Genomic DNA, 23,160 nt, shown 5'->3' on the forward strand with positions numbered 1-23,160 from the left:
GATGCAGTAAACCTTTCCTCCTGCCTTCCCACATGTCTGGTTTCCTTTCCACAACAGGCCTCATGCCACTCTTGCTACTCCCTGGAAACCCATGGAGAGGAGGGTCCAGGGTCTGCAGAGAGGAGGTGAGCAGGGATCTTTATCACAGTACTGGCTGCCCTAGGGACCTGTCCCACCTATCATGGTGGGACTGGGGCCAGCATCCTGTCTCTGAATCAATGTGCTAATGGGGACAAGGTCTGGGTCATCTCTCATGGTGTCAGTCTTCCTCCTGCTCCATGCAGTGGTGGCAAGTGTCAGGCTGCCATGGCTGTTTTTCATAGTGCAGGGAGAGCCAAACAAAGAGGAGGCAGGTGACCGACTGGATGCCCGCCAGCAGAAAGAAGTAATAGTCCATGTGGCAGTTGTTAGTATTTCCTGTAAGCAGGAGGGACAGTCAGAGCCCAGGGGAGCCCTATGGATACCCCCACGCTGAGCTGCACCCCATAACTGCTCTGCTGGCCACAAAGGTGGCCTAAGCAACAAGGGAAATGGCCTTCCAATGGTATGCAGAACAGGAGATCCAGTCTAGGACCTCCCCCTTGGTGCCACTGTCCTGCTGGCTCATGGGACTCTGTCACCTCCTGCCACCTGGCAGGGCTCCCAGCCTGTGCTCACTGTAGTCTTCTGGGCAGTGCATCCACCCATGGGAAGGCAGTGAGAGGAGGGTCAAAAGCCCAGAGCCCAGGAGCGAGACTACCCCAGAGATGAAGAAGAGACCCATGGTGGCTCCTTTCATGGACTTGGGAGCCTCAGAGTAGGCAAACTCAAGGCCTGCGAGAAAGCAAACAGAACATGTGGTACTGATGGCAGGGCAAGGCCTTGAACCCTTTGACAAAGTCCGACATCTGCCCACCAAACAACCCTGCTGCAGCTGAAGTCTGCAGAGTGCAAGTCACTGCTCGGCAGGGTGCAGACAGCCAGGTGCCCTTGGGCAGTGTGGGGCAAGGCGGGGAGGGTACCAGTTACCTGGGATGCTGGCAAACAGCTCACTGATGCCAATGAACAGGTATTGGGGGATCTGCCACCAGATAGGCAGTGAGGCAGCCACATAACTGTCCTTGCCAATGTACTGTGAGACAGTCTGGTTGTGACACACATACTGCAGCCGCTCCCTCTCCAGGACACCTGAGGGAGACCAGTGGTGAGGACAGATGGAGTGCCTGCTCGTTGCAGACTCATACTCCAGTGTGCTCAGGCTGGGGCCTTACCTGCTGCAAGGATGGAGGCAAGGCCAAAGAACATGCCCAGGGACATATGCTTGAGTGCTGATGGCAGCAGCTTCTGCCTCAGCAGGAATGGGTCGATGACACGGTCTTTCAGTGGCACCAAAGCAAGCAAGACCGCCACACTGGCCGGGAGGAGCCAGGCATCTGGGAACTGCACGTAGAGATGGGTTGAGAGCCAGCAGTTGTTCTTGGGAATTGAGAATGCTGAACTCAGCATTCCTGAGGATGCCCCTGGCTCCTGACTTGGCCTTTGCTCAGCAAATCTGTGAACTCCCAGCCCTATCCCTCACCAGGTAGTTGTGGTTGGTGCTGGCATGGGTCTGGCTGTGCTGGAAGATACTGGGGATGTGAAGATGTAGACCCTGCAGGTAATAGGTTAATGAGACAGTGAGGGTGGCTCTGTTGGCTCCATGATGAGGGGAGAAAAGACAGCTATTGAACAGACCCACAACCCTGTCCGCCCCCAGTCTTTCCTCCAGCCAGTGTGAAGCATGTTCCTTGCTAGGTTAAACTGCCGCAAGACTGCTTGAAAAAACAGGAACTCTAAAAGCCTCCAGCTGAGTTGAATGTACTGCTCTGGGCATTAGGTGTCATGCAGTATGGCCTCCCAGCCCAAACTCATGTATTAGGACCACCCACATACCACATACATGTTCCTTCTGCCTCAAGATAATCCAGAGCACCCAGATCCTCCTCTCCTTTCAGAGAAGTTCCTATAGGCTGTTCACCCTGAGTGACTGTTGAGTACTGCCTATCCACCAAGGTCCTGGCAGATGCCTGCCTGCAAAGCAGTACCACAATTAAACCTCTTCCTGGGCCCATCAGTTCTCATAGCTATCACCTCACTTTTCTGGAGGAACTCAGTGTATCTAGCTGGCCTCTCTGGAGAGACCAGCCAGGGCCAGGATTTTGGTCACATATTGCCCCTAGCCTACCCAACAGCCTGGCATAGAGGTCACCCCATTACACCTCACCTAGAAGTAGACCATCCAATAAGAGCTAAAAGTCAGCATCACGGGCAGAATCTTGGCCATCATGTGGAATTTGGCAAGATCCTCTTCATGAGATGGAGCCCCGAGCTGTGGACGGCTATTGGGGAAAGTCTCCCTGGCCCCAGCCTGTGACCAGTGAGTACTCAGCCTAGGAGGGAAGGACAGCCTGAGAAGGGCCAGGCATAGGACGGCTCAGCTCCCGACAGACCCCCAGTCCTGTCTCACCTGGCCCTGTTGTCCCTCAGACAGGTACAACCACAGCTCTGAAAGGCCAGTTTGATCATGACAGAGACTTGGATGTCCGTGGGGGGCTTGGTAACAAAAGCTGGGGTGGCTAGGAGGAAGATGAGGAGGGCCAAGGCCAGGCAGGCAACAGGGATGAGGTAGCCAACCAGAAAGCTGATGTTCTGCTGGATGAAGGCCACCACTAGGAGGGCGAAGACAGCCCCGATGTTGATGCTCCAATAGAACCAGTTGAAGAAGCACCGCACGGTGTCCTCAGCCCGGTCGGTCACCTGTCAGAGCAAGAGAAGGCAGTGTGAAGGAAAGTGTCACATAATCAGCTCTGTGCCAGCAGTGCCTGGGCAGAGCCAAACCTCAGCCCTGAACACAGGGTTTCCGTCTCATTTCCTGTTCTACCAAACTCCCACATCTCTGCTATGCTCCAACCCTCCTCCACAGTCCCCTCTCACCACCTCCTGCTTCTCTTCACCCCTCACCTTCCAGCTTTCTACTCCTTCCAGTGCCCCACTTTCCCCAGCAAGGCTCTGCAAAGGGCCTTGAAGGATTTCCAGGTGATCTACAGGGATGAAACTATCATGGGAACCAGCACATCCACTCTTCCCCACAGCCTTTCTTCCTGGGTTGTGAGGAGACTATCCCTTTGGCTTTGGAGTGGAGGAACAGAAACTGGCAGGTCCATTGCACATCAGCACATGGCAAGTACCCGGAGCTGGAGGAGCTTTCAAGGAAGGCCAGATGGAGGAGGACACAGCAGGAAGGCTCACTTATGGTCAGCACCGAAGGAGGTAAGGTTGGCCTAGCAGGGCTGATGCCCAGAGCCAAGAGCAGGAGGTCGGAGTAGACCAGGGGGGCACAGTACTGGTACTGAGGCTGCCCTGGGCATGTTCCGGTGTGGTCCATGGAGCAATTTTGAATGGAGTAGGAGGGCATCTGCCCACAGAAGGAGAGGCGCCCATCAAGTGAAGCTGTAGTGGGCAGCAGGAAAGCTGCCAAGAGGTACAGCAAGAAGCTCAGGGCCAAGGTGCTGTACCGGCCCAGGTAGACATCTGCCAACCAGCCACCAACAGGTGAGAGTAAGTAAGAGGCCCCCAGGAAGAGCAGGGAGGCAGGGGATGCCTGGGTCCCACCCCAGCTGAAGGTGCTGCTGTTGAGGTAGAGCACCAAGTTGGCAGTGATGCCAAAAAAGGCCGCTCGTTCCAGGCTTTCTACCACCAGCACAGCCATGCACGCCACCCAGCGCCCCTCGAGTGGCGATCTGTCCCGGGCCCTTCCCACCGCTCTCAAGGGCCTTGGCTCCGCACAGCTCCCTGCCAGGGCCATGCCCTCCCTCGGCTAGCAGCCTTGGCAACCTCTGCACCCTTCCTGGCAGCTGGGGCCAGCTCTGCGCTCCTTCAACGCCGTGTCTGGGTGGGATGGCTGCGTCTCCCTCTCATGCCTCTGCCGGCAGCCTCTTTCTCGCCTGGCTTTCCCTTGTGAGCATCTGCCTCAGGCTCTCTTCCCTGCTGGGTGGGTTTTCTCCAGCCTCTTCCCTCTCCAAGCTCCATCCCTTCCCCTCCCTGGCTCCCGCTTCCCTATTTCTTTGATGAATAGAGACATCACATGATGACCTGTGGCTCAGAAGAGAAACTCCCTAGCCCATGAGCTAGTGCAGCTTCTCCTTTTACAGAGCTGCCACCCTCCCAGCCTCAGTTTCCCCCACTCTCCACCCTGGGCTGGGTGGGGCATTGCTCTCCCCTAATCTCTGGAGTGGGCATTCCTGCACTGCTCCGCCAGGGGCTTTGGGCCCTTCAGTCCAGGGCATCTGCAGCATCGAATCCCCCTGCTGGAGCTGCGCTCTCCCATGGTCATGGGAGCGTCAGGCCCCCAGCAGGCTTGTGCAGTGCTGGGGGTGTCCTGCATGCACCCGAAGCGGCTGGAGACATAGTGGCCACGTGAAGCTGGGCTGCATAAGCCTCTCCAAACTGCTATACTGACTTCCCACCACACACACAAACACACACACACTCACAAATCCCACAACTCACAAGGTCACAAGTGTTTGTTTTGCAGCCCGATTTCCCAAGAAAATGGGCCTGTGGGATCACATGCTCCCCAGGCATGCATGCTTGCCTCTCTGGCAACTTCCACCAGGCTTGGCTGCAAGCTTCAAGAGTTTCAGTTTCCAAAAAAAAAAAAAAAAAAAAAAAAAAAAAAAAAAAAAAAAAGTTGACTGAGGAAAGGAGGGAGTGAGGGGCAGAGATACATCCTATTATAGCTCTCCATATCCCTAAACTTAGGCCTTGCATCGCCATGGCAAATGGCAGGAGCCCCTGCCTCCAGGGCTGTGGCCTGCACCGGACTGCTGTTGCCAGGGCAACCAGAAGCCCCGCCCCTCCCCTCCCCTATGCTTCCTCTGGGCACCCCAGCCCGCGTCATGGCCTGCTCCCCCCCGCCCCCGGGAGACTCCTTGCCTCCCATGGCAGAGCGGTGCACCCCGGCCTCCAGAGGGCAGTAGGGTTGCGCTGGCAGGCACAGCTGCTCCCCGCCGCGCGTGGGTGCTCCCCAGGCACAGCAGGGCTGGGCAGGGCAGGGTGGCTGCCCCAAAGATGGTGAGGGAAGGAGGATGCTTAACAGGGGCCTCACTCTGCAGGGGGTCCTGGTGGGGCTGCAGCACTGCTGGAGTTGTCCTGAGGCCCTCCACACTAGTGCTCATTGCCAGCACTGCACTGTGAAAGTCCTACAGCTCAGGCAGGGCCCTGAGCCCCAGGGAGACCACCAGGTGGACCCCAGTCTGGGACAGGGTCAGACACCAGGAGGTGCAAATCCTGGCCCTGGCAAGGACTGCATCCCCCTAAGGCTGAGTACCACCAGATGGATGGGACCAAAAGGTCCTTGTGGCTCCCCAGTTCGGTGCTGTAACTCACAGGGATGCAGCAGATGCGTGGCATGGTCCCTGAGTGAAGTCCACCTTGATCTACTGCACTTCCCTGTTCAAGGGTCCCACTTTCCCCTGATAAATGACTCGGRTTGTTTGCTGCACTTTGCAGGATAGAGCCACCTCAGCAGCTACTCCGTTCTGCTTGCTTTCTCTCCTCCCTCCACCCCCAGGATGCTGAGCTGGCTTCCTGGAGACCTCAACCACAAGACAGAAAAGGAGAGAGAGGCAGAGAGAGAGAGAGAGCATGTGGGGCTGCATCAAAACCATGCCTTCAAGCAACTGAGAAAGGTGGTGGGAGACAGGCCTGTCCAACTCCACGGCTCCTAAGCCCATGATGCGACCACTTGGTGTATGGGAAGGATGAAGGTGCTCTACACACTCTTGACAACACTCTCCTTGGCAGCGCCTGGACAAGGTATGCCACCTTCAGCACTCTCTCCCTTTCCTTTCCTTCCCTCACATCTCTTCACAAGGGGACTCCCAGGTGAAAACTCTCATACCATGAGATACAAGCTAAGCTCTTCTGTGTTTGAGATGGACACCTTCCACCTCACCCCACTCTGGGTCAATCTCTCTCTGGCAGTAGGTGCTTGTAACTATCTTGAATTTGTTTGTACAAGCAGAGCAGATGTTATCAGAGTTGATTCAAATTTAGTACTGAGCAAGGACACTATGTAGACAGCTCTGGAAAACAGCCTCATTTCCACCCCAAGATGCTAGGCATGGCATGGGGTTGGTGTGACCTCCAGCCTTCCTTCATATGACTTCTTACTGCATGGTTGGCAGTGAAAGGAGTTCCCTGTTCAGGTGCTATTGAGTTTGGGAACTACAAAAGGACTCTCAAGATAAGTGTTTTTCCCTAGGTGGAGGATGGAGGCTTTTCCCATGCTCTCAATCTCCCCTAGATGCCTTTCAAGCATATCTCCAAACAGCCATCATGAGATAAAGACACACAGGACAAATGTGAAGGACCCTGAAATGAATTGCCCCACCTATCACCTCTCGTACCCTCCCAGACCAACCACTCTACTCCATATAGGCAGCCCTTTTGAGCATTGCTTGCTGTGAAGCTATCTCCCATCCTGTCTGAGGGGATGACCAGGCCAAGATGTCTCAAAAAAACACCACCCAATAAAGCAATTGGTCCCCAAAAGGAAGTTCCCTTGCTCTCCTTCCCAGTCCAGCCTCAGAAATGGAGGCAGAAGTGGGATGGAGAAGGGGTCCCCAGCAGGACGCAGGATAGGAGGTCGTGCGGCTACCTGCAGAGCCATGTCACAGGGGATAAATATGGGAAGAGAGGTGACAGCAGAGCACAGATGGCCAGAGACTTGCTCTGGGAAGAGAGTGTACGTCTGCTGATTTGCTCCGCAAGAAATCTTTCAAAGGAGATTGCCCATGAGTGCCCCCTCCTCTTCGGCTCCTTTGGCAGACCTTGGCAGAGCAACAGAGCCTTCCTGTAGACAGCCATGTAAGGCCAAGGCAATAGGAATTTGCTCCCGAATCAATGGGCTTGGGGAAGCTCTCCCTGCTTTTTGCTCCATACTGAGGTCCTCACAGAGCCYTTGAATCAAGGGGATGCCTCAATGAACAGCTAAGCCCTTCTGCTGATGCAAAGTTGAGGCAAAGCACTTTGCTAATGTCAGCATTAGACAACTCAGTATTGTTATTGTTATTGGCTCAGGACCAGCTTAACTTAAGCACCTAACACAGGTGTGGCCCTCATTGAATTTTAAGCACCTAGCCTAAATCCTCTGTAAGTCTCCACTGTGGGAGAAATGAAAGTCCACAGCAGATGGGTCACATCACCTGTATTGAGCATTGATCTGAAATTAGCCTTAAGAAATGCATTATTGACATTACTAATGACCAGGCTCACAGGCAGTCCCTGACACATCTTGACCCACTGGTTTCTCAACATGTGAAAGAATACCCTCCCAGCACAGCCTTCTGCTGAGTGAATGGACAAACCAATTTCCTTGGGACCCGTGTTCCTATGATGCTGCACATTGCTGGGACTAGGCTTTTGGTGCCTTTTCTCCAGCTTCTATTATAGCCGATCATTTTATCAATCACTGTATCTGAGCAGAAAGTTTTCTTGGAATGGTACCATCTCCTTCTCTCAGTTATGCAGGGTTCAGGGTATTTTCACACTCAGAATGGGTATTTCACACCCAGAAACAATGGCTAATTCTGTGGCTGTTGTTGTTACTGATCAATTAATGAATTATTGTCATCTGCTGTGTTTCCTCATAATGGCTCCTCTTTGCTTCTCTGTTGTTGTTCTTCTGGTTTCCTCCTTGCTGGGCTGGATGTGATTTGGGGCACAACAGTTTTACTTCTGTTAGCACCACTTTAGTGGCGGGGGAGGAAGAGAGGAAGGGAGGTGGGCTGCCAAAGTGACCTTTGGGAGTGCTGTGTGCAGTCTCAGTCTGCTTTCCAAGGGGAACAAGCTTCCACACCCTAGGAAATCCCCAGGATGTCAACTGTGGCTCTCCTTGAGCCTCGGCCATCAGCAAGGTCTGCAAAGAGGGAGACCAACACTCACTCCTTTCTCCCCATGCTCAAGACCAAACATCTTTCTGGGGATGGGGCAAGTCAGGCAGCTGGGCTGAACCTGCCCAACAAGGGCTGGAAATCAGTTACCTTTTGCCGGTGCTAAAGCATCCCAGCTTAGGAATGGAAGAATGGTCATATGGGGTGAGAGGTTCCTCTAGCCTACTGTCTTCCTTCTGTCTGTGGCCAGTCTCAGAGGCTCTTACAAGCAGCAGGACCCCATGATGTGGCTCTTTCCTGCTGTGCCTGTCCAGCTTCTGTGATCACGCTGCTTTACAAGCCCATTACACTCCCCAGATGCCTTTGGGGGGCTATTTTTTTGTCTCTGTCTCTTACCTTTTTTTTTTTTTTTTTTTTTTTTTAAGAAGACAACAGAGACCATTCAGGCAAAAAGCAGCAGCCAGGGAAAAAGTAGCAGCCAGAGGAATTGTTGCTAGAATCAAGGCTTGAGGCTTATTTCTGAAGTCTTGTCATATACTTCCCATACAGTAAATTCTCCAGTGAATTGATTGGCAAACAGTGGATATTGGGTCTTAACCAAATGACCAGCAAAGGATCTTTCCTAAGAGTCTATAAGCAATCCCATTTATATGAGATTTTATTCCAAAAAAGAAAAAAAAGTACATATTTATTTATTTATTTATTTATTTTTGTGAAGCCTACTCTATCCTAGCACCTTCGGGTATCTGTCCCTGACAAAGGCATCCTGATGCAAACCCAACACAAGTAGGTTAAATAAATCGATATATCATGTAGCAATTGATGGACTGAAGTGAAAGCAGAATTTATAAGTGCTGTAGAGTGTAGCATGAGGCTGCTAACCCCACAGCCGTGATCCTTTCAGTTATTTTCTCTATAGTGCATAGCATCTTCTGTTTCCATACAGCAGCTCTTATTTGAAGTAAGGAGAAAATAAATTTTGTCATTAAGATGCATATGATGGCCTCAACAACAGCAACATTATTTTTGCAGTAGCAGTGCTTATTTTGAGAGATTGCCTCCAGCATACTTAGAAACATAAGGGGCTAACTCAGTGTCAAGCAGTGTCATGGTGCATTGTGCCTGTAGGGAGGATTTGGTGTACTACAGGAGATGTCTGTGGTTGCTGGGATCTTGCTTGTTAACCTCAGATAGTGGCTAGCAAGGGATTTGGGAGTGGCCTTGGCTGTGCTGTACACTGTAGCTGGGAGCATCTCATAGATCAGGAGCTCAAAGCTATTTGGTGCAATCCGAGCCCAGAGCGGAAAGACAAGTGGTATATGAAATACAGGGCTGGTTGGTTTCAGCTCCTTTTGCAGCTGCAGTGGTGAAAGGGGTGTTAGGACAGAATCCAGCTCACCATAGCACAAGCACCTCAAGCAGCTCATGTGTTGTTCCTGGTGGAGCACCTCAGTCATGTAAGGTGAGATGAACCCAGACTGAGGCTTTCAGCAGAGAACGTGCCAGGTCTGTCTCTGGTCCCAGCTCTGCTCCAGCCACTTATTTTGGGTGCACTGGCCTGGTTGAGGCTGTAGGAAGAAGAGCTGTCAATGAGTTGCTGTTTCTAGGGGCTGAGCAAGGAACCCTGTAGCTAGATCTGATCTGATCTAGATCTGATCTGCACCCTTTGCTATCAAGGAATAAATAACAGCATGATTTCAAACACAGTCACACCTAGCCTCATCCTTTGGCATACATCCTCTGCCCAGAAGGAGCTGAACAGCAAATTCAGGCTGTGTATTTTTTCTAGTGATAAACATCAGAGCTCAGTGAGGAGCTCAGCAGGGCTGTCAGCTTCCTGCTAAAGCCGTTGCTGAAGTTGGCTGATGAAGTTGGTTAAATTAAAGGGAAGGGAAAGAGAAAGGACAGCCAGACAGGGAAGAGAGAATCAGAGAGACCCGACTGAAATGATACCATGCCCTTGGGGTGCAGCCCGCCAGTAAGGAGAGATAGAAGTGTTTCGTCTAAAACTAAACTGGCAGTGACATCTATTCAGATGTGGAATCAGCTCACTGAGGTCTGGGGACAGGAGGGAGAGCCTTGCACTAAGCCGTGGGTTGAGCAAAGCAGCAAAGAGTGCTGAGCCTCGTCCTGACAGCAGAGAAACTATGTTTCAGGTGCTAACAGCTTCTCCCCACAAAGAAGCCCTTGGCATGAAAGCCAGGCAGGTTTGGGAGATGGGAATGCCAAGTGCTTTCCATCTGCAGCAATGGAGAGAGTACCACTCAGCCCAGGAGAGCGGTGTATGCTGGAAGGCAGGCTGGCAAGCAGAGATGGTCCAGGTTCATGATGCTACTTTGCTAGTGAATTTTCCCATCAGTAAGAAGTTTCCCATTGTTTCTAAATTTAGGGTAAGATTCTGCTTCCTTCTGTCCTACAAATGGATCTTTCAAAATGTGTCTTTCTGCTCCTGGACTTGGCCCTCCATCCCATCTTCAGAGATCTTTTTAGTCCCTGGGCCAGGAGAGCCGATGCATAAACCCAGGGATTCAGTTTCAGGGCTGCAAAACACTTGTGCCCAAGTGCAGCACTGCCTGGGAGACCTGCTCAGGAACTTGCCACAGTGCTTCCAGCTGTGTTTGCTGTGGGGCCACCATTTTATGCTAGCCCAGGGGTGGCCATTTTGTCTGTCATCTCTCTGGCTCCACATCACCTTCCGGCAGGGCTCGTGAGCTGTGACATGCACGCCCGCACTGTGCTGCTGCCAGTGCTGGGTCTGTCTGTCCCCACACGGGAGCTGGGTGCATCCGTGGTACACCTTGGAGGGTGTACGGAGGATGAAGCCGATGGCCACAGGGGCATGTCTCACTGCACCAGGCACACAGAGCCCTGTGGATCAGGGATGTGTCTTTTTATGTGCTTTTCCTCAGAGCCAGGTCTCTGCCCTAGACTCAGCAGGATTCATAGGAAAAACCACTAATGGAGGATTTCTCTGAGCAGCATGAGTTCCTGGGATGAATTTCTGCAGTGAAAGGAAATTGCATGAACATGAGCTGCAGGTTAACACCACTTTTGGTGGTGGATCCTTTCCTAGGTCCCTGGAGCTGCTGTCTTACTCTACGGTTCTTCATTTTCAGGCCAGCATTTACCAGAGCCGACCTCACAAACTAGCTCTGTCACCTAACAGAATTTCCTTCCTTCATCAGCTTCTTTCCATGTCCTTGCCTTGTCCTGGCAAAGCTGTAGGGCTCCCTTTCACAGGCACTTTGGGCTGCACAGGGCCATGCACACAGGAGCCAAGCTGAGACAGCAGAGCAGCATGAGAGACCCACCAGCCCAGCCGATCTCCACCTTCACAGTGCCTTGGTCTCTCAGGGTTGCCAGTAACTCCAGGCAAGTGCCCAAGCTGATGAGTCCTAAATCACGCCTCAGATGAGCTATTTCCACAGGCAGGAAGGGAAAGTGGCCTGGCTCAGGTGCAGCTCTGCAATGGTCAGGGTTTTGCCATGCATCTCATGGTAGCTGATGGGGCATCAGGTCAAGGGAGGTGATCCTGCCCCTCTACTCAGCCCTGGGGAGGCCTCATCTCAAGTACTGTGTCCAGTTCCAGGCTCCCCAGTACAAGAGAGACATGGAGCTACCGGAGAGAGTCCAGCGTAGGGCTGTAACGATGATCAGAAAGCTGGAGCACCTGCCCTCTGAGGAACAGCTGTGAGAGCTGGGCCTGTTTAGCCTTGAGAAGAGAAGACTGAGGGGGGATCTTATCAATGTGTACAAGTGCCTGAAGGGAGGGTGTCAAGGGGATGGGGACAAACTCTTTTCAGTTGTCCCATGTGACAGGACAAGAAGCAATGGGCAGAAATTGAAGCACAGGAAGTTCCGCCTGAACATGAGGAGGAATTTCTTCACTGTGAGAGTGACAGAGCACTGGCACAGGTTGCCCAGAGAGGCTGTGGAGTCTGCTTCTCTGGAGATCTTCAAGGCCCGCCTGGATGCAACCCTGTCTACCATGCTCTAAGTGACCCTGCTGAGCGGGGAGGTTGGACTAGATGATCTCCAGAGGTCCCTTCCAACCTTACTGATTCTATGATTCCTTCAATAGGAAGCCCCTGCCCCTTGAGTCATGTTATTTCATGAGCTTTGTGTTGAAAAAAACAGCCAAATTTCTGAGCACACAAGAACCTTGAGAAGGGCTCTGAATTCATCTTTCTGAGCTGTAGACCAGAAATCAAATCAAAAGAACTATCTCCTAAACCCCACCTCTTCTAACCTGTTTTCACAATTTGGGGTGAGGTCTGACTCATTGTTTTTAATATTTGCTTGGGCCAGGTTATTACTACTGTTAGTTTAAAGTCTGTTTTTGAGTAAATTAGGCTTGTTTGCAAGTGGGTGTGGGGGGAGTTTCCAGCCATGCTACAGCAATGCTCCTGAATGACGTGCCAGAGCAGACAGGAAGTGAAATCCCGGCTCTCCTCCTGCCCGTGTTGCAGCCTCTGTGCATGAGCAACAGTGGCAAGGTGCCGACATGGCTCAGATATTTGCGCACTGGCATGCTAACGAATCTGCGTCCCTCTGTCTTGTCATTTGCGAGCAAGAGAGAAAACCCAGCAGCCCACATGAGAGCACTGAGACAGGCACCTGCTTTGCCTCCTGCATTTGGAACAGCCATGCCATCTGCTGCTTGCAGCATCTTCGAGCCTTACTATGAGAACTAGAGCAGAGCCAAAAAGGTGGTTTTGCTTTTCTACTTCCAAAAAACTTTGGTGCTTTGCCCTTCTAAAACTATTCAGCAATCCAAATGCTTCCCTTTGGCTTTGTTTTCCAAGTTTTACAAATTCAGAGGACTAGAAGAAAAACTGCAGAAAAGGGGAACAGAGAGGGGTAATGAGATCACTCAGGTAAAAGGAAATGGTGGTGGAAGTCTTCAAGACAGCCCTGCTGTTGCATGGTGGAAGGCTTTTATCATAACCAAAGGTGGGTAGCAGTGCTCCTTGGGGTAACATGGTGTAGCAGGGCTGAAGACAGAGCAAGTTACCACTGAGAGGGATTTTCAGCAGCATGCTTTGGTTACGGTCCATGCGATGCCACCTGTGGAGGCCTGGCTGCATGCATAGAGGAGGACTTTGCTGCTGGGCTCCTCTCCGCTCCCAAATCTCTCCCTGTTCCCAGCTGGGTCCCAGGGTTGGCAGCCAGGCTTGGCAGACACAGAAGCTGGAGTTCAGCGAGGATCCTCTCCCATTGCCCATAGGGCGAAGGCTGTGCAACAATGAGTGAGAGAAAAAGAAAACTGCAGGATCCTCCAGCAAATGACTTGACTGATCCTCCTAAGCTAGTTTCTCAATAAGGGTGAACCAGTGTAAGTAGTATACCCAGCCAGGGTATCCCAAGCTAAGGACTGAGCTCTCTGAGCTCCTCCTGGCAAGGACTTTGCATAGATGAGAGCTCTGAGTAAGTGAAAGGAGACAGACTGTGCCAACAAACAAGTGCTCAGACTAGCTCCCGGCCTTGTGATGAGGGTGAGTTTGGCCCATCTGTAGGGCCAAATTCCCACATGGGACAAATATGTGCAATTTTGCAGGGCCAACACTTATGCCAGCTCTCAGGTAGGCCCCAGATACGCACTGACCTAGCTATTCCTTTGCCTTCATTGTTCCTGTTGCCAGTTCTCAGCTTCACCTAGACATGAACACATCCGTCAGTGCATCTGTCCATTTTGCAGCCATCACAGCACCGTAACTTCCACCTCAGCTGCAGGATGGAGGGGGATTCCCTCTGATCTGGCTCCTCTTGGGCATTAAAACAGTGCTTCTGAAAGTTTGGGGGATTGCTGCATGCCATGGTGCACATCCTGTGAAGGGAATGAGCAAGAAGATGGGATAGAGGCTCCCGGCAGGCTCTCAACCCTGGAAAACCTCACTTTATGCTCCTTCCTTTACGCTCATCACTGCTCCTTCCTTCCTGTTCCAGCCCAAGTGAAGCCAACAGGTCCTCCCACCAGCCTGGAGAGCAGCATCACTGGAGATGCCTCTGTGGAGCCAGGTGAGAGCAGGAGAGGCAAGCGAAATCTCTGCTCAGTGCCTGGGCAGAGTTCAGTGCCAGGTCAATGCCCACAAGACAGAGTAGGCTGCATTTCTGTGGCTCATCTCCTTCGAGGCCAGCCTGGGGGATGTCTAAGCATGTGCAACCATGTTTTGGTGGAAAGGAAGGAAATACGTAGGTGGGAGGACTTGTGGGTCTCTAGCCCTGCAGATGGGTAGGTTGGGGGCATCATTATGTAGCAGAGGAGAGAGCCTTCCTGCATCCTCACATTTGGCTGTGGTCCATGCAGGTGTCCTTGGCATGGCTGGACTTCGCCTGGCAAATGGCAGCAGCCACTGTAGGGGAACAGTGCAGGCACTGCACCATGGGCAGTGGATACCAGTGTGCCAGGAGTCCTGGAGCATTGCCATGTCTCATACTCTCTGCAAGCGCCTGCACTGTGGAGATGCAGTGGAGTCTGATGTGGCAGATGCTCCTGCTGCGGTGCCAGCTCCCTTCAGTGATGAAGCCATCCCCTCTGCACGCAACATCTGTGTGGCTGTGATGGCCAACTGCAGTGGCTGGGACAGGGGGCTCTGCCTGCTGAAGCTGGCCACTGTGCCCCACTGCTGCAGAGCAGGGCTGGCTTGGGTCACCTGCACAGGTAAGAACAGTGCCCTAGAGGTGGGATTCTGCCCCATCCATCACCCAACCTTTCCTGCAAGTTGGTCCCTGGACCAGTGCAAGCTAGATGTCTCCACTAGGTCCCCATAGGTTGCGGCTTGCTGGCGGCAGGAGCCATTGTGAAGGCCGGGTGGAGATGGAGCAGGCAGGCGAGTGGGGCACAGTCTGTGATGACGCCTGGGACATTGCTGACGCCAATGTGGTGTGCCAGCAATTGCGGTGTGGCTGGGCCTTACATGCACAAGACAATGCCTCCTTTGGCCGGGGCAGTGGGCTCATCCTCCGGGACGATGTGAGCTGTGAAGGGCACGAAGACCATCTGTGGGACTGCCCTGCCACCCAGAAGCACGACTGCAGCCACAAGGAAGATGCTGGTGTGGTGTGCTCAGGTCAGTCCATTGCACCCAGGCACTGTCTGTCTGCTGGAGCACCCTTCTCCTATGTCTCTGTATCCCACAGGGAAAACGCCCTGCCCAGAAGAGACTTAGCAGAGTCTGGTCTCCTCTGAGAAGGGGTAAATCACCCTGGCAGGAAGCCCTCACTGTTTATCCACGTGGGATGCAGGCAGGCATGTTCCTGCTGGTCCCCGAGCTCTGCCCTCTCCCCTGCAGAGCACCAGCAGTGGCAGCTCTCCGGGGGCCGGGATGGCTGTGCGGGCCGGGTCGAGGTCTTCTTCAGGGGCACATGGAGCACGGTGTGTGACAGCACGTGGTATGAGATGGAGGCCAGTGTGCTATGCCACATGCTAGGCTGTGGGCCACCCCTTGAGCGTCCCTCCTTCAACCACACACTGCCCAGCAAGATGCTCTACGAGTGCACGAGCCTGCAACCATCACTGGCCTACTGCAAGTGGACCTACAACAAGTCAGCTCCCTGCCACCAGTCCCAAGCAGCTGGTGTGATCTGCAATGGTATGTGACAGCCTTCTGCAGCTGAGGGGGAGCCCCAGGGAGGGGAACTGGGCAGGAGCAGGAGTCACATCCAGCTTACCCCTGTCTTCAGCTCTGCCTGGTAGGTGACACTGCCCCTGAGGACTGGCCACCTCCCTGCTCCAAGGCAGCCTTGGCTGGCCACAGGGCTGAGCACCCACCCAGAGACTGAGTACATGCTGTGGATCCCCCATACAAATACGCTGCAACCCTACCTTTTGTGCCCCAGCTAATTCCTTCCTCCCCTCCTCTCCATGGTCCTTCCAGGCTCCCAGGGCTTGCAAACACCAGCCCCAATGGAAGTGTTGAAACCAAGCAGCGTGACACACCTGAGCAGTGAGTATGCGTGGCAGGGGCATCCCTATCCCTGTTTCCCCAGCTGCAGAGCCTTGGTTGTGGCCTGAGTCCAGGAGACTGTTGTGATCTCTGCCTGGGGAGAGATATGTGGCAGCATCGGCCCAAAGGCAGCACGTGGCTTGCCCATGTCACTGCTGAGCCTGAGGGAGATCAGAGAGCGGAAGGGGAAGTTCCAGGTGCCATGAGATGTATCTGCTCTCTGTCTCACCACCTCCACCCTTGTCCCAGATGAGGACTCCCCGAGTGAGATGGCCCAGATCCCTTTGCAAACACCGTTCTTCATCCTGTGCCTGGTTCTGGGAGCACTGCTCCTGCTTACCACTCTGGCTTTCATCATCACCCTGCTGAGGATGAGGAAGATGAACAGTAAGGAACCCTTCAGGGGCATGTGCAGAGGAGTCTGCCCACAAAGGAGGCGATGCTGTGGGCCCAGTCAGAGTCAACCCTGGGCTCACCTTAGCTGTGGGAACTGGGCTGACTGGCACCTGAGGCCAGCTGAGAAGGGATCCCCTCTGTCTTTGCAGCCCACACTGTGGCCTCTTCCTCGCTAGCCAGGCCGGTCCTGGTGACCCACAGCACACAGGGCCCTGGCATGCCCTCTGGGCTCTCCAATGACTACAGGGAGATGCCCCCCAGTCTCCCAAAAGGACAAGGTAAGTCCAGCAGGTTGCTCCCATGCCTCCTGTTCCCAGAAGGCTCCAGGACAGAGCCCCTGGCCTGTCCCTTGCTCTCACTGTCAGCACAGGACAGCCCCATCACTAGCTGCAAGGCTCCTCTTGGATGAGCATCCTCAACAAGTGGTGATGAGGAGCTGGCCTTAGGCTCAAGGGCCATGGGGCAGGACATCCCAGATGGTGATGGCCTAGCTGGTGGGGTCTTGCCCTGCAGACGTGCCGGTTACATCCCTTCTAACAGCCAAGGACTCAGACTCTGACTCTGACTACGAACACTATGACTTCAGCAGCAAGCCACCTGTTGCTCTCTCCACCTTCTTCAGTGAGCGTCCCCCTTTGGCACCCTGGGCTGCCCGCCCCACAGCATGACGATACCCCCATCCAGCCTCCCTTTGTCCCTGTGCCATTGGTGCCCCTCTGGCACCCAGAGCTGATGTGCCATTCCTCCTCTCTTGCCCAGGCTCCCTGCGACGTCAGCCAGGGGGGCAGTTGCTCTCACTGATGCCAAGCCAGGCAGGAACACTCCCTGCAGATGGTATGAAGGGCCCTGGGGTTGTCCTGGGGAGTGGGGCATGCTTGGTGAGGCTGCTACTCTGCTCTGCAGCACCATCTATCTGCCCATCCTGCACAGTGGGCACAGCTCTGGGCAGGCGGTGGCCCAGAGGCTGATGCCATCCCTGTGCCATGCAGAGACAGCCATGCTGCCCACCCAGCCCTGCAACAGGGCAAGCAGCTCCTCCAGCTCGTGCGCCTCCACAGAGCCCTACTGCAACAACAACAGAGCCCACCCATACCCCTGGGCCTGCCCGCAGCCCCCAGCTGACAGCGCCCGCCTGCATGCAGCACACCCCATGCACAGCAGCACCGAATACCATCACACAGGTGAACCAGGCATTGACCCATGCCAACACACAGGCAGTGGGGCTGTGAGGTCCCAGGGATGGGGATGGGGATGAGGACAGCCCCACAGAGAGGAATGAGCATGGAGAGACCCCAGGTGATGTTGAGACCCCAGGCGATGGGAGTAGGGATGGGGACAGCCATGGGGAGGGGGAAGGCCATGGTAAGACCCTAGGGGATGGGAGCAGGGATGGAAGAGGCCAGTAAAAGACTGATTTCCTCTGCCCCCCGGGAATGTCCCACATGCCTGTCCTTGTCCTGGTGCTCTCCCATTCCTGAGTGCCTGTGTCTCGCATAGAGCCTAATCCTGCTGACAGCTCCAGCACCTCATCGGAGGAGTGGTATGAGAATGTGCAGGGTGCAGAGCCAGCCAGGGACCCATCCACATGCTCTGGTGAGGATGTTGTGCTGGCAGAGGAAATAGGAGCAGGGCTGCAGGGTACATCTGCCCCTGCAGCATCCAACACAGAGGCTCCTCCTGCAACCCCGACTCCCTGCCCTTCCCTACCTGACTGGCTTTTCATTGCAGGCTGGCCAGCTCCTTCCTGCCCTTCAGGAGGATGTACTCAGGACCCTGACACCTCTGAGGGCAGTGACTACGATGACATCCAGGCCTCTGTCTACTGAGGCTGGCAACTGGCCATCTCTGGGCTGCCTGTTGCCCTCCATCTGTCCAGCTCCAAGGTCTTGGCTGCTCCAACACCACAAGACTAGCATCCGAAGAAGAAAGCCTTAGTCCAGGCCAATGCCTGGACAGAGAGACACAGCCAACAACCTGCCCCCCAAAGAACCAGCACATCCAGAAACCAGTCCCTTGCAGCCTGGGCCTGACCTGTCTGCAATACTGTGGAGCAGTTGGATGGGGGGTGGGGATGCGCTGCGGTGTGGGGCTAAGCTGGCTCCATGGACAGCAAAGGAGGGCACAGCCTCCCAAGTGGGACCACTTGGCATCTCATTGTGGTCATCTCTCTGGGCATCTTCTCTGGACACTTCCTCCGTGCTGTGTGGGGACACCAGGCCCAATGGCATGCTTAGATAGAACAGGAATGCTTGGAGCAGGTGAGGTGGGGTTCTGTACTGGGCTCCATACTGCAATTAAAAGCTTTTCCCAGTGGGCAGCTGAAACAGGTCACTGTGTCCCATGGCCGTGGGTGGCTGGGATGGTTGGTAACTATCCCCACAACAAAGCTGGTTCTCCAGGCACCTTCCTCCAGTCCTGTGCACTGTTGTTCAGGGACCAGAGAGCAGCATTACCAATGCATCAGTTAGAACTGGCCCTGAGCCAGGACTGAGCACCACAAGCCCCAGCAGGGAGCYCAGCTGTAGGCAAATGCCAGGCACCTGGCACCTTCTCTTCCTTGAGCAGTATCTTCTCCAAGAGCTCTTGGAGGCAGGTGGCTGTAGTTTGGGGGAAGGGTCCTTTCCCTCTGCCATGTACTGCTGCATAGCTCCTGCAGGATGTGGTTTCCCTTGCCCAGGGCTGGGTGCCTGTGGCAGGCAGCCACCCAACTGGGTGTGGGCATGGTGGGAACAGCCAGACCTCCTGTTCTCCAGCCTGCCATAGCAGGAAGCGGATAGGGAGTGCAGGTCACAGAGATGCAGGATAGCAGGGATGGGGGGTTACAGGGATGCAGGATGGCAGGGATGTCAGATGACAGAGATGTGGGGTGGCAGGGATTGGCATGGCATTCCCCTAACCATCCCTCACACCCAGGGGCTCTGCAGTGGTGGAGCCAGAGCCCACTCTGGGCTTTCCCATTCCCTGCCAGGCTATAGTCCTCCACATCCTGGGCCCTGCTCCTACAGACATATGGGTCCGTAAGCCTTCACCAGGGTGCTCAAGCCAGGATTCAGTCCATGGCACAGCTGTTTCCCTCCGGATCCCATCTCATCCCTTCTCCTCCATCTCCAGGGACCCCCTCCTTGGCTGAGCCTGAGGAGGAGCCTAAGCCTGGCCTAAGCAATATCACCCAAAGCTGGGCAGAGCTGAAGGCAGTAGTTCACTGGTGGGCTCGATGACTGTATTCAGCCCAGCACAAGCCCTCCAAAATCCCTGACTAAATGCATCAGCTAGCAATCACCCATGGGGAGCGAGGACCGTATATCCCCAGCTGTGGTGGTCAATGGTCCCCTCCTTACCCTGCATCCAGGTGCCCCAAGGGCTGTCCAGGTAGCCTGCAGTGCTTTGCTGTGCAGCAAAGCTCATGGTGCCAATGCACCCTGCACAGCTCTTTCCACTGGAAAACCTAACCCTAATGTGGATCTTCCTGCCTTGCCTCCTATCAGCCCATCTGTGGGTTTCTATTTCCCTCCTGCAAGGATAACTTCCTCCCACCCAACCTCTGCTCATCACAAGACAGTGCTGCCAGGCCTGTGGATGCCTGGGGTGCTGCTGGGACCTACTTCGCAGCCATGAGTTCAAACTTGTCTCAGTGGAAAATTTGCCCCCTGCCACATCCTTCAGCTGTTTACTGAGCTGAGCAGCACTGGCAACCACAGAACAAAAGGGCCACCTGCTTGCCGCAAGAATGGAGGAAGCACCAAAATAGCAACAAAGCAGCCTGCAGCTCCCAGACAAAGAGGAGAGAAGACAAAAGGGGCAAGCAGGAGGAAATGGCTGGTTCCCTGCGAGTGTAAAGGGGCTGGGAGCATGGGCTGGGGCTGAGGGGAAGTGCATTGCTCATGCATCAGAGCCCAGCCAAGCTTGTGAGACCCTAGGATGGGACACTAAGGCTGGGAAGAAGGTGTCAAAGTACCCCTTGCATTTGCAAGGGTGCTTGTCAGCACTGTGTTAACCCTAGCATGTCTGGGGAGTGCTTGCATTGCCCTRTCCCCAGTGCAGCCCCTCCAACAGCATCCTTGTCACGGAGGACCAGAGAGCTCTGCTCACCTAGGGGGTCTTGGTGGCTACCTGGGCTTTGGAGTAAAGAGGTAGAGGGGTCATCTCTGTACGAGAGCGTTACATCAAGACCAAACATTTATCTGACAGCTACTGTGAAATGCCGTTTCTGCCAGCACTGGAGTTATCAATGCACTCGCGTGTTGCTGGCCAGCACTAAGAAAAATCATTAGGATAACAATGCCATGGTAACAGCTAACAAGCTGGTTCTTATTTACACTGAAAGCAGCTCCTACATATCAAATGGCTTCTTCTTAAGGGCAGGGAGTGCATTAACACATCCAATCATTTTTCCCCTGCCCAGACCCTTCTGGAAAGATTTTATAATTGTCATCATCTTTCACAGAGCATAGACAATGCCTTCCTCTCATGCCCAGATTAAAGGCCAGGTTGGTGTGTACCATGGGCATTTTGCAGGGGTGCTAGAGAGTCAGCAAGTGAATGCTGTCTGCAGTGTCTTGGAGCAGCTCTGGCCTCCAGATCCAAACTCCTCTCCAAGGAGAGACCTGGCCAGCTGCCCTCTGCACATCCCAAGCAATTTCGGCACCCTGGGGTGCCTGGGGTGATTAGAGTGAGATTTGGTATTCTCAGGGCCAGACCTCCCTACTGCAGGGTCAGCTGAGTTATTGGTGCAACTGGTCCAGACATTCATGTTGAGTGACAAGCTCAGCTTGATAGGGATTTCCCAGTCCAGCCTCGGCTGCTGAAGGCCGCTAACCCAGGTGAGAGAAGGCATTGCTGCTCCCAACGGCTCTGCTTCCCCTGCACATTCCTCATCCAGCAGGTCCAGCACCACTGAAACCAAATCATTTTAGTGTGAGCCCACAACAAACCCAGCAACCCAGGTAAAGCACGTCCTATCGCCTGAAAAGCACCCAGAGCGTGTGCTTCACAGCACAGTGCAACTGCTGCAAACCAGCACCCTGCAGCAGATCAGACCATGCTTTCTGTGCAAATGTGCTTGCAGCAAGGTTGCTGCTTCAAGCATCCATGTAACAACGGATGAAATGCTGTTAATCACCCTGGAGCCCGTGCTCCTCTGTGCTGTAATATACCCACGAATAATTGAACAGGGCTGCCATCAACTATTCACATGCTTTGCTGCAAAGTGTAACCAAACATGTAAAAGGGGAGCGTTCTAGCATGAATATTTACAAAAGTGCAAGTGTTTAGCCCAGAGACTTACTGACCTCCTGCTCAGCCACCATCAACACCACCAGTGCCACTACTTTCCAGGAGGCTTCTTGTGTTTCATGGGTGATAAAATCTAGCTGAAAACAGGGATCAGAAAGATTAAAATCATATGAGAGTGCAGCCAGGACAGACACTAGGGCATTTCCCAGTACAGAGATCATAGGGGAAAAGGAGAATTGTTTCATAGAGGGAAATTTTTGCAGGAACTATTGTTTTTCTTCAAACCAAAATGTTTGTTTTACTCTGGTCTTAAAAGCTAATGGTCAATATGGAAAGAGCCTTGTGGGACAGCAGCACGTGTTTGCCTCTCTGTCATTATATTGCAGCAGAGAGGAGAAAAAGAAGAGGGGTGAGAAATAGGGAGGAAAATCTCCTTCTGCACTTTTTAAAATCTTTTCCATCTAGGAAACAGTGAAAATGTTTTTCCAGAAGCCTGGTCCTTTCCTGCTTCCATCCATGACTAATATTAGAAATGATAATCAAGACTGGAAGACGCCTTTGGTTGCAGTGATTTTTGGCTTCATCTTCCTAACATCCCCTAAGCTGCATGAGTGGGATTATCCCATCAGGGCTGAAATCAGTTAGTGCAAAGACCCAGTAGCCAGCAAGGGTTCCAAGTACCACTAAAAAAAAAAAAATCCAGATGTGGAGGCAGTGCCGATGCTGGCCTCATCACCAGCACCTGGGGATCAGCTGGTCCTCACTGACCTAAGTGCTCCCACCCAGTGCACCACCTTCATCCCCTGCCTTGCAGGGGCATTCGCTGCTCTAGTGGGAGTGAGCAGAGAGCCCCAGGGGCAAAGGCAGCCTATCGGAGAGTCCTCAGCCCCTGAAAAACCTCCATGTGCCATGCTGGCATGGGGAATCTCTGCTGTTCTCCTTGACTGTCTCTGCTGATCTTCCTGAGCATCTCTCATCCTCCCTGACCATCTCTGCCATCTTCCTCGAGCATCTCTTGCTATGCTCCCTGACCATCTCTGCCCATCCTCCCCGAGTGTCTCTGCCCACTGCCACCTATCCACTGCCCTGGCAAAATTCCTCTTGAATCATGGAAAATCTTTAACCTAACACTAGTTTTGAGGCAGGAATCTCCCAGATGAGCCAGAGGGGCCTGGGCACTTGGTAGGACAGCCAAGGATTTGGAGACCATGGCTGGGGTTCTGAGGTTGAGGGGATGAACCCTGCTGCTCCATCCTTCCTCCTGCAGCCCCAGTTCTCAGCAAAGCCCCAGGGGAGAGCAGCTGACCCTTGCACCAGTTTGCAGGGCAATGCCCAAGCAGGCAAGGTGGGGCTGCTGCTGCAGGTCACATGGAGGAGGCAATGACGCGTAGAGATTCCTTGTCTTAGGATGAGCAACTAGAGAGGGTGTGAGGAGGGGGACAGCTCTTGCTAATCTCATCAAACAGCCCACCAGGCATAGCAAGCAGTCTGGCATCCAGGCACACAAGGCACTCTCCCCTTCACAGAAACATCACCAGGCCAATGGAAAACAGCTGTGTTTATTAGCACTGACCTGGATTTGGAAGGATTAATTAGGGCAAGATTGATCCAAATCAACACCCCTTCTCTCCTCTCCATCACCACTGCACCCTGCATGCCCTTGCAGGGCTGTA

At 53.7% G+C, this 23,160-nt stretch overlaps 2 protein-coding genes across 2 annotated transcripts; one reads left to right on the forward strand and one right to left on the reverse strand.

Annotated features, from left to right (window-relative positions):
- Window positions 1-259: 259 nt before the first annotated feature.
- On the reverse strand, window positions 260-3,727 carry SLC15A3 (solute carrier family 15 member 3). The gene is given in 9 exon segments (XM_085312498.1): window positions 260-417; window positions 658-813; window positions 1,009-1,167; window positions 1,251-1,455; window positions 1,559-1,630; window positions 2,243-2,375; window positions 2,486-2,777; window positions 3,272-3,298; window positions 3,301-3,727. Coding segments are annotated over 9 exon segments (1,629 nt in total).
- Window positions 3,728-5,645: 1,918 nt separating this feature from the next.
- Window positions 5,646-18,172, forward strand: CD6 (CD6 molecule). Its single transcript, XM_085312581.1, has 13 exons — window positions 5,646-5,835; window positions 13,860-13,931; window positions 14,221-14,574; window positions 14,675-14,983; window positions 15,206-15,505; window positions 15,791-15,859; window positions 16,109-16,246; window positions 16,405-16,533; window positions 16,769-16,876; window positions 17,015-17,089; window positions 17,245-17,436; window positions 17,753-17,848; window positions 17,984-18,172. Exons 1-13 carry the CDS (start codon window positions 5,772-5,774, stop codon window positions 18,079-18,081), a joined length of 2,004 nt encoding a protein of 667 aa, XP_085168707.1. The 5' UTR covers window positions 5,646-5,771; the 3' UTR covers window positions 18,082-18,172.
- Window positions 18,173-23,160: the final 4,988 nt, after the last annotated feature.

The sequence above is a fragment of the Rhea americana genome, unplaced genomic scaffold, assembly GCF_003343005.1.
Source record: "Rhea americana isolate MKP2758 unplaced genomic scaffold, rheAme1 scaffold_368, whole genome shotgun sequence".
NCBI classification, from domain to species: domain Eukaryota; kingdom Metazoa; phylum Chordata; class Aves; order Rheiformes; family Rheidae; genus Rhea; species Rhea americana.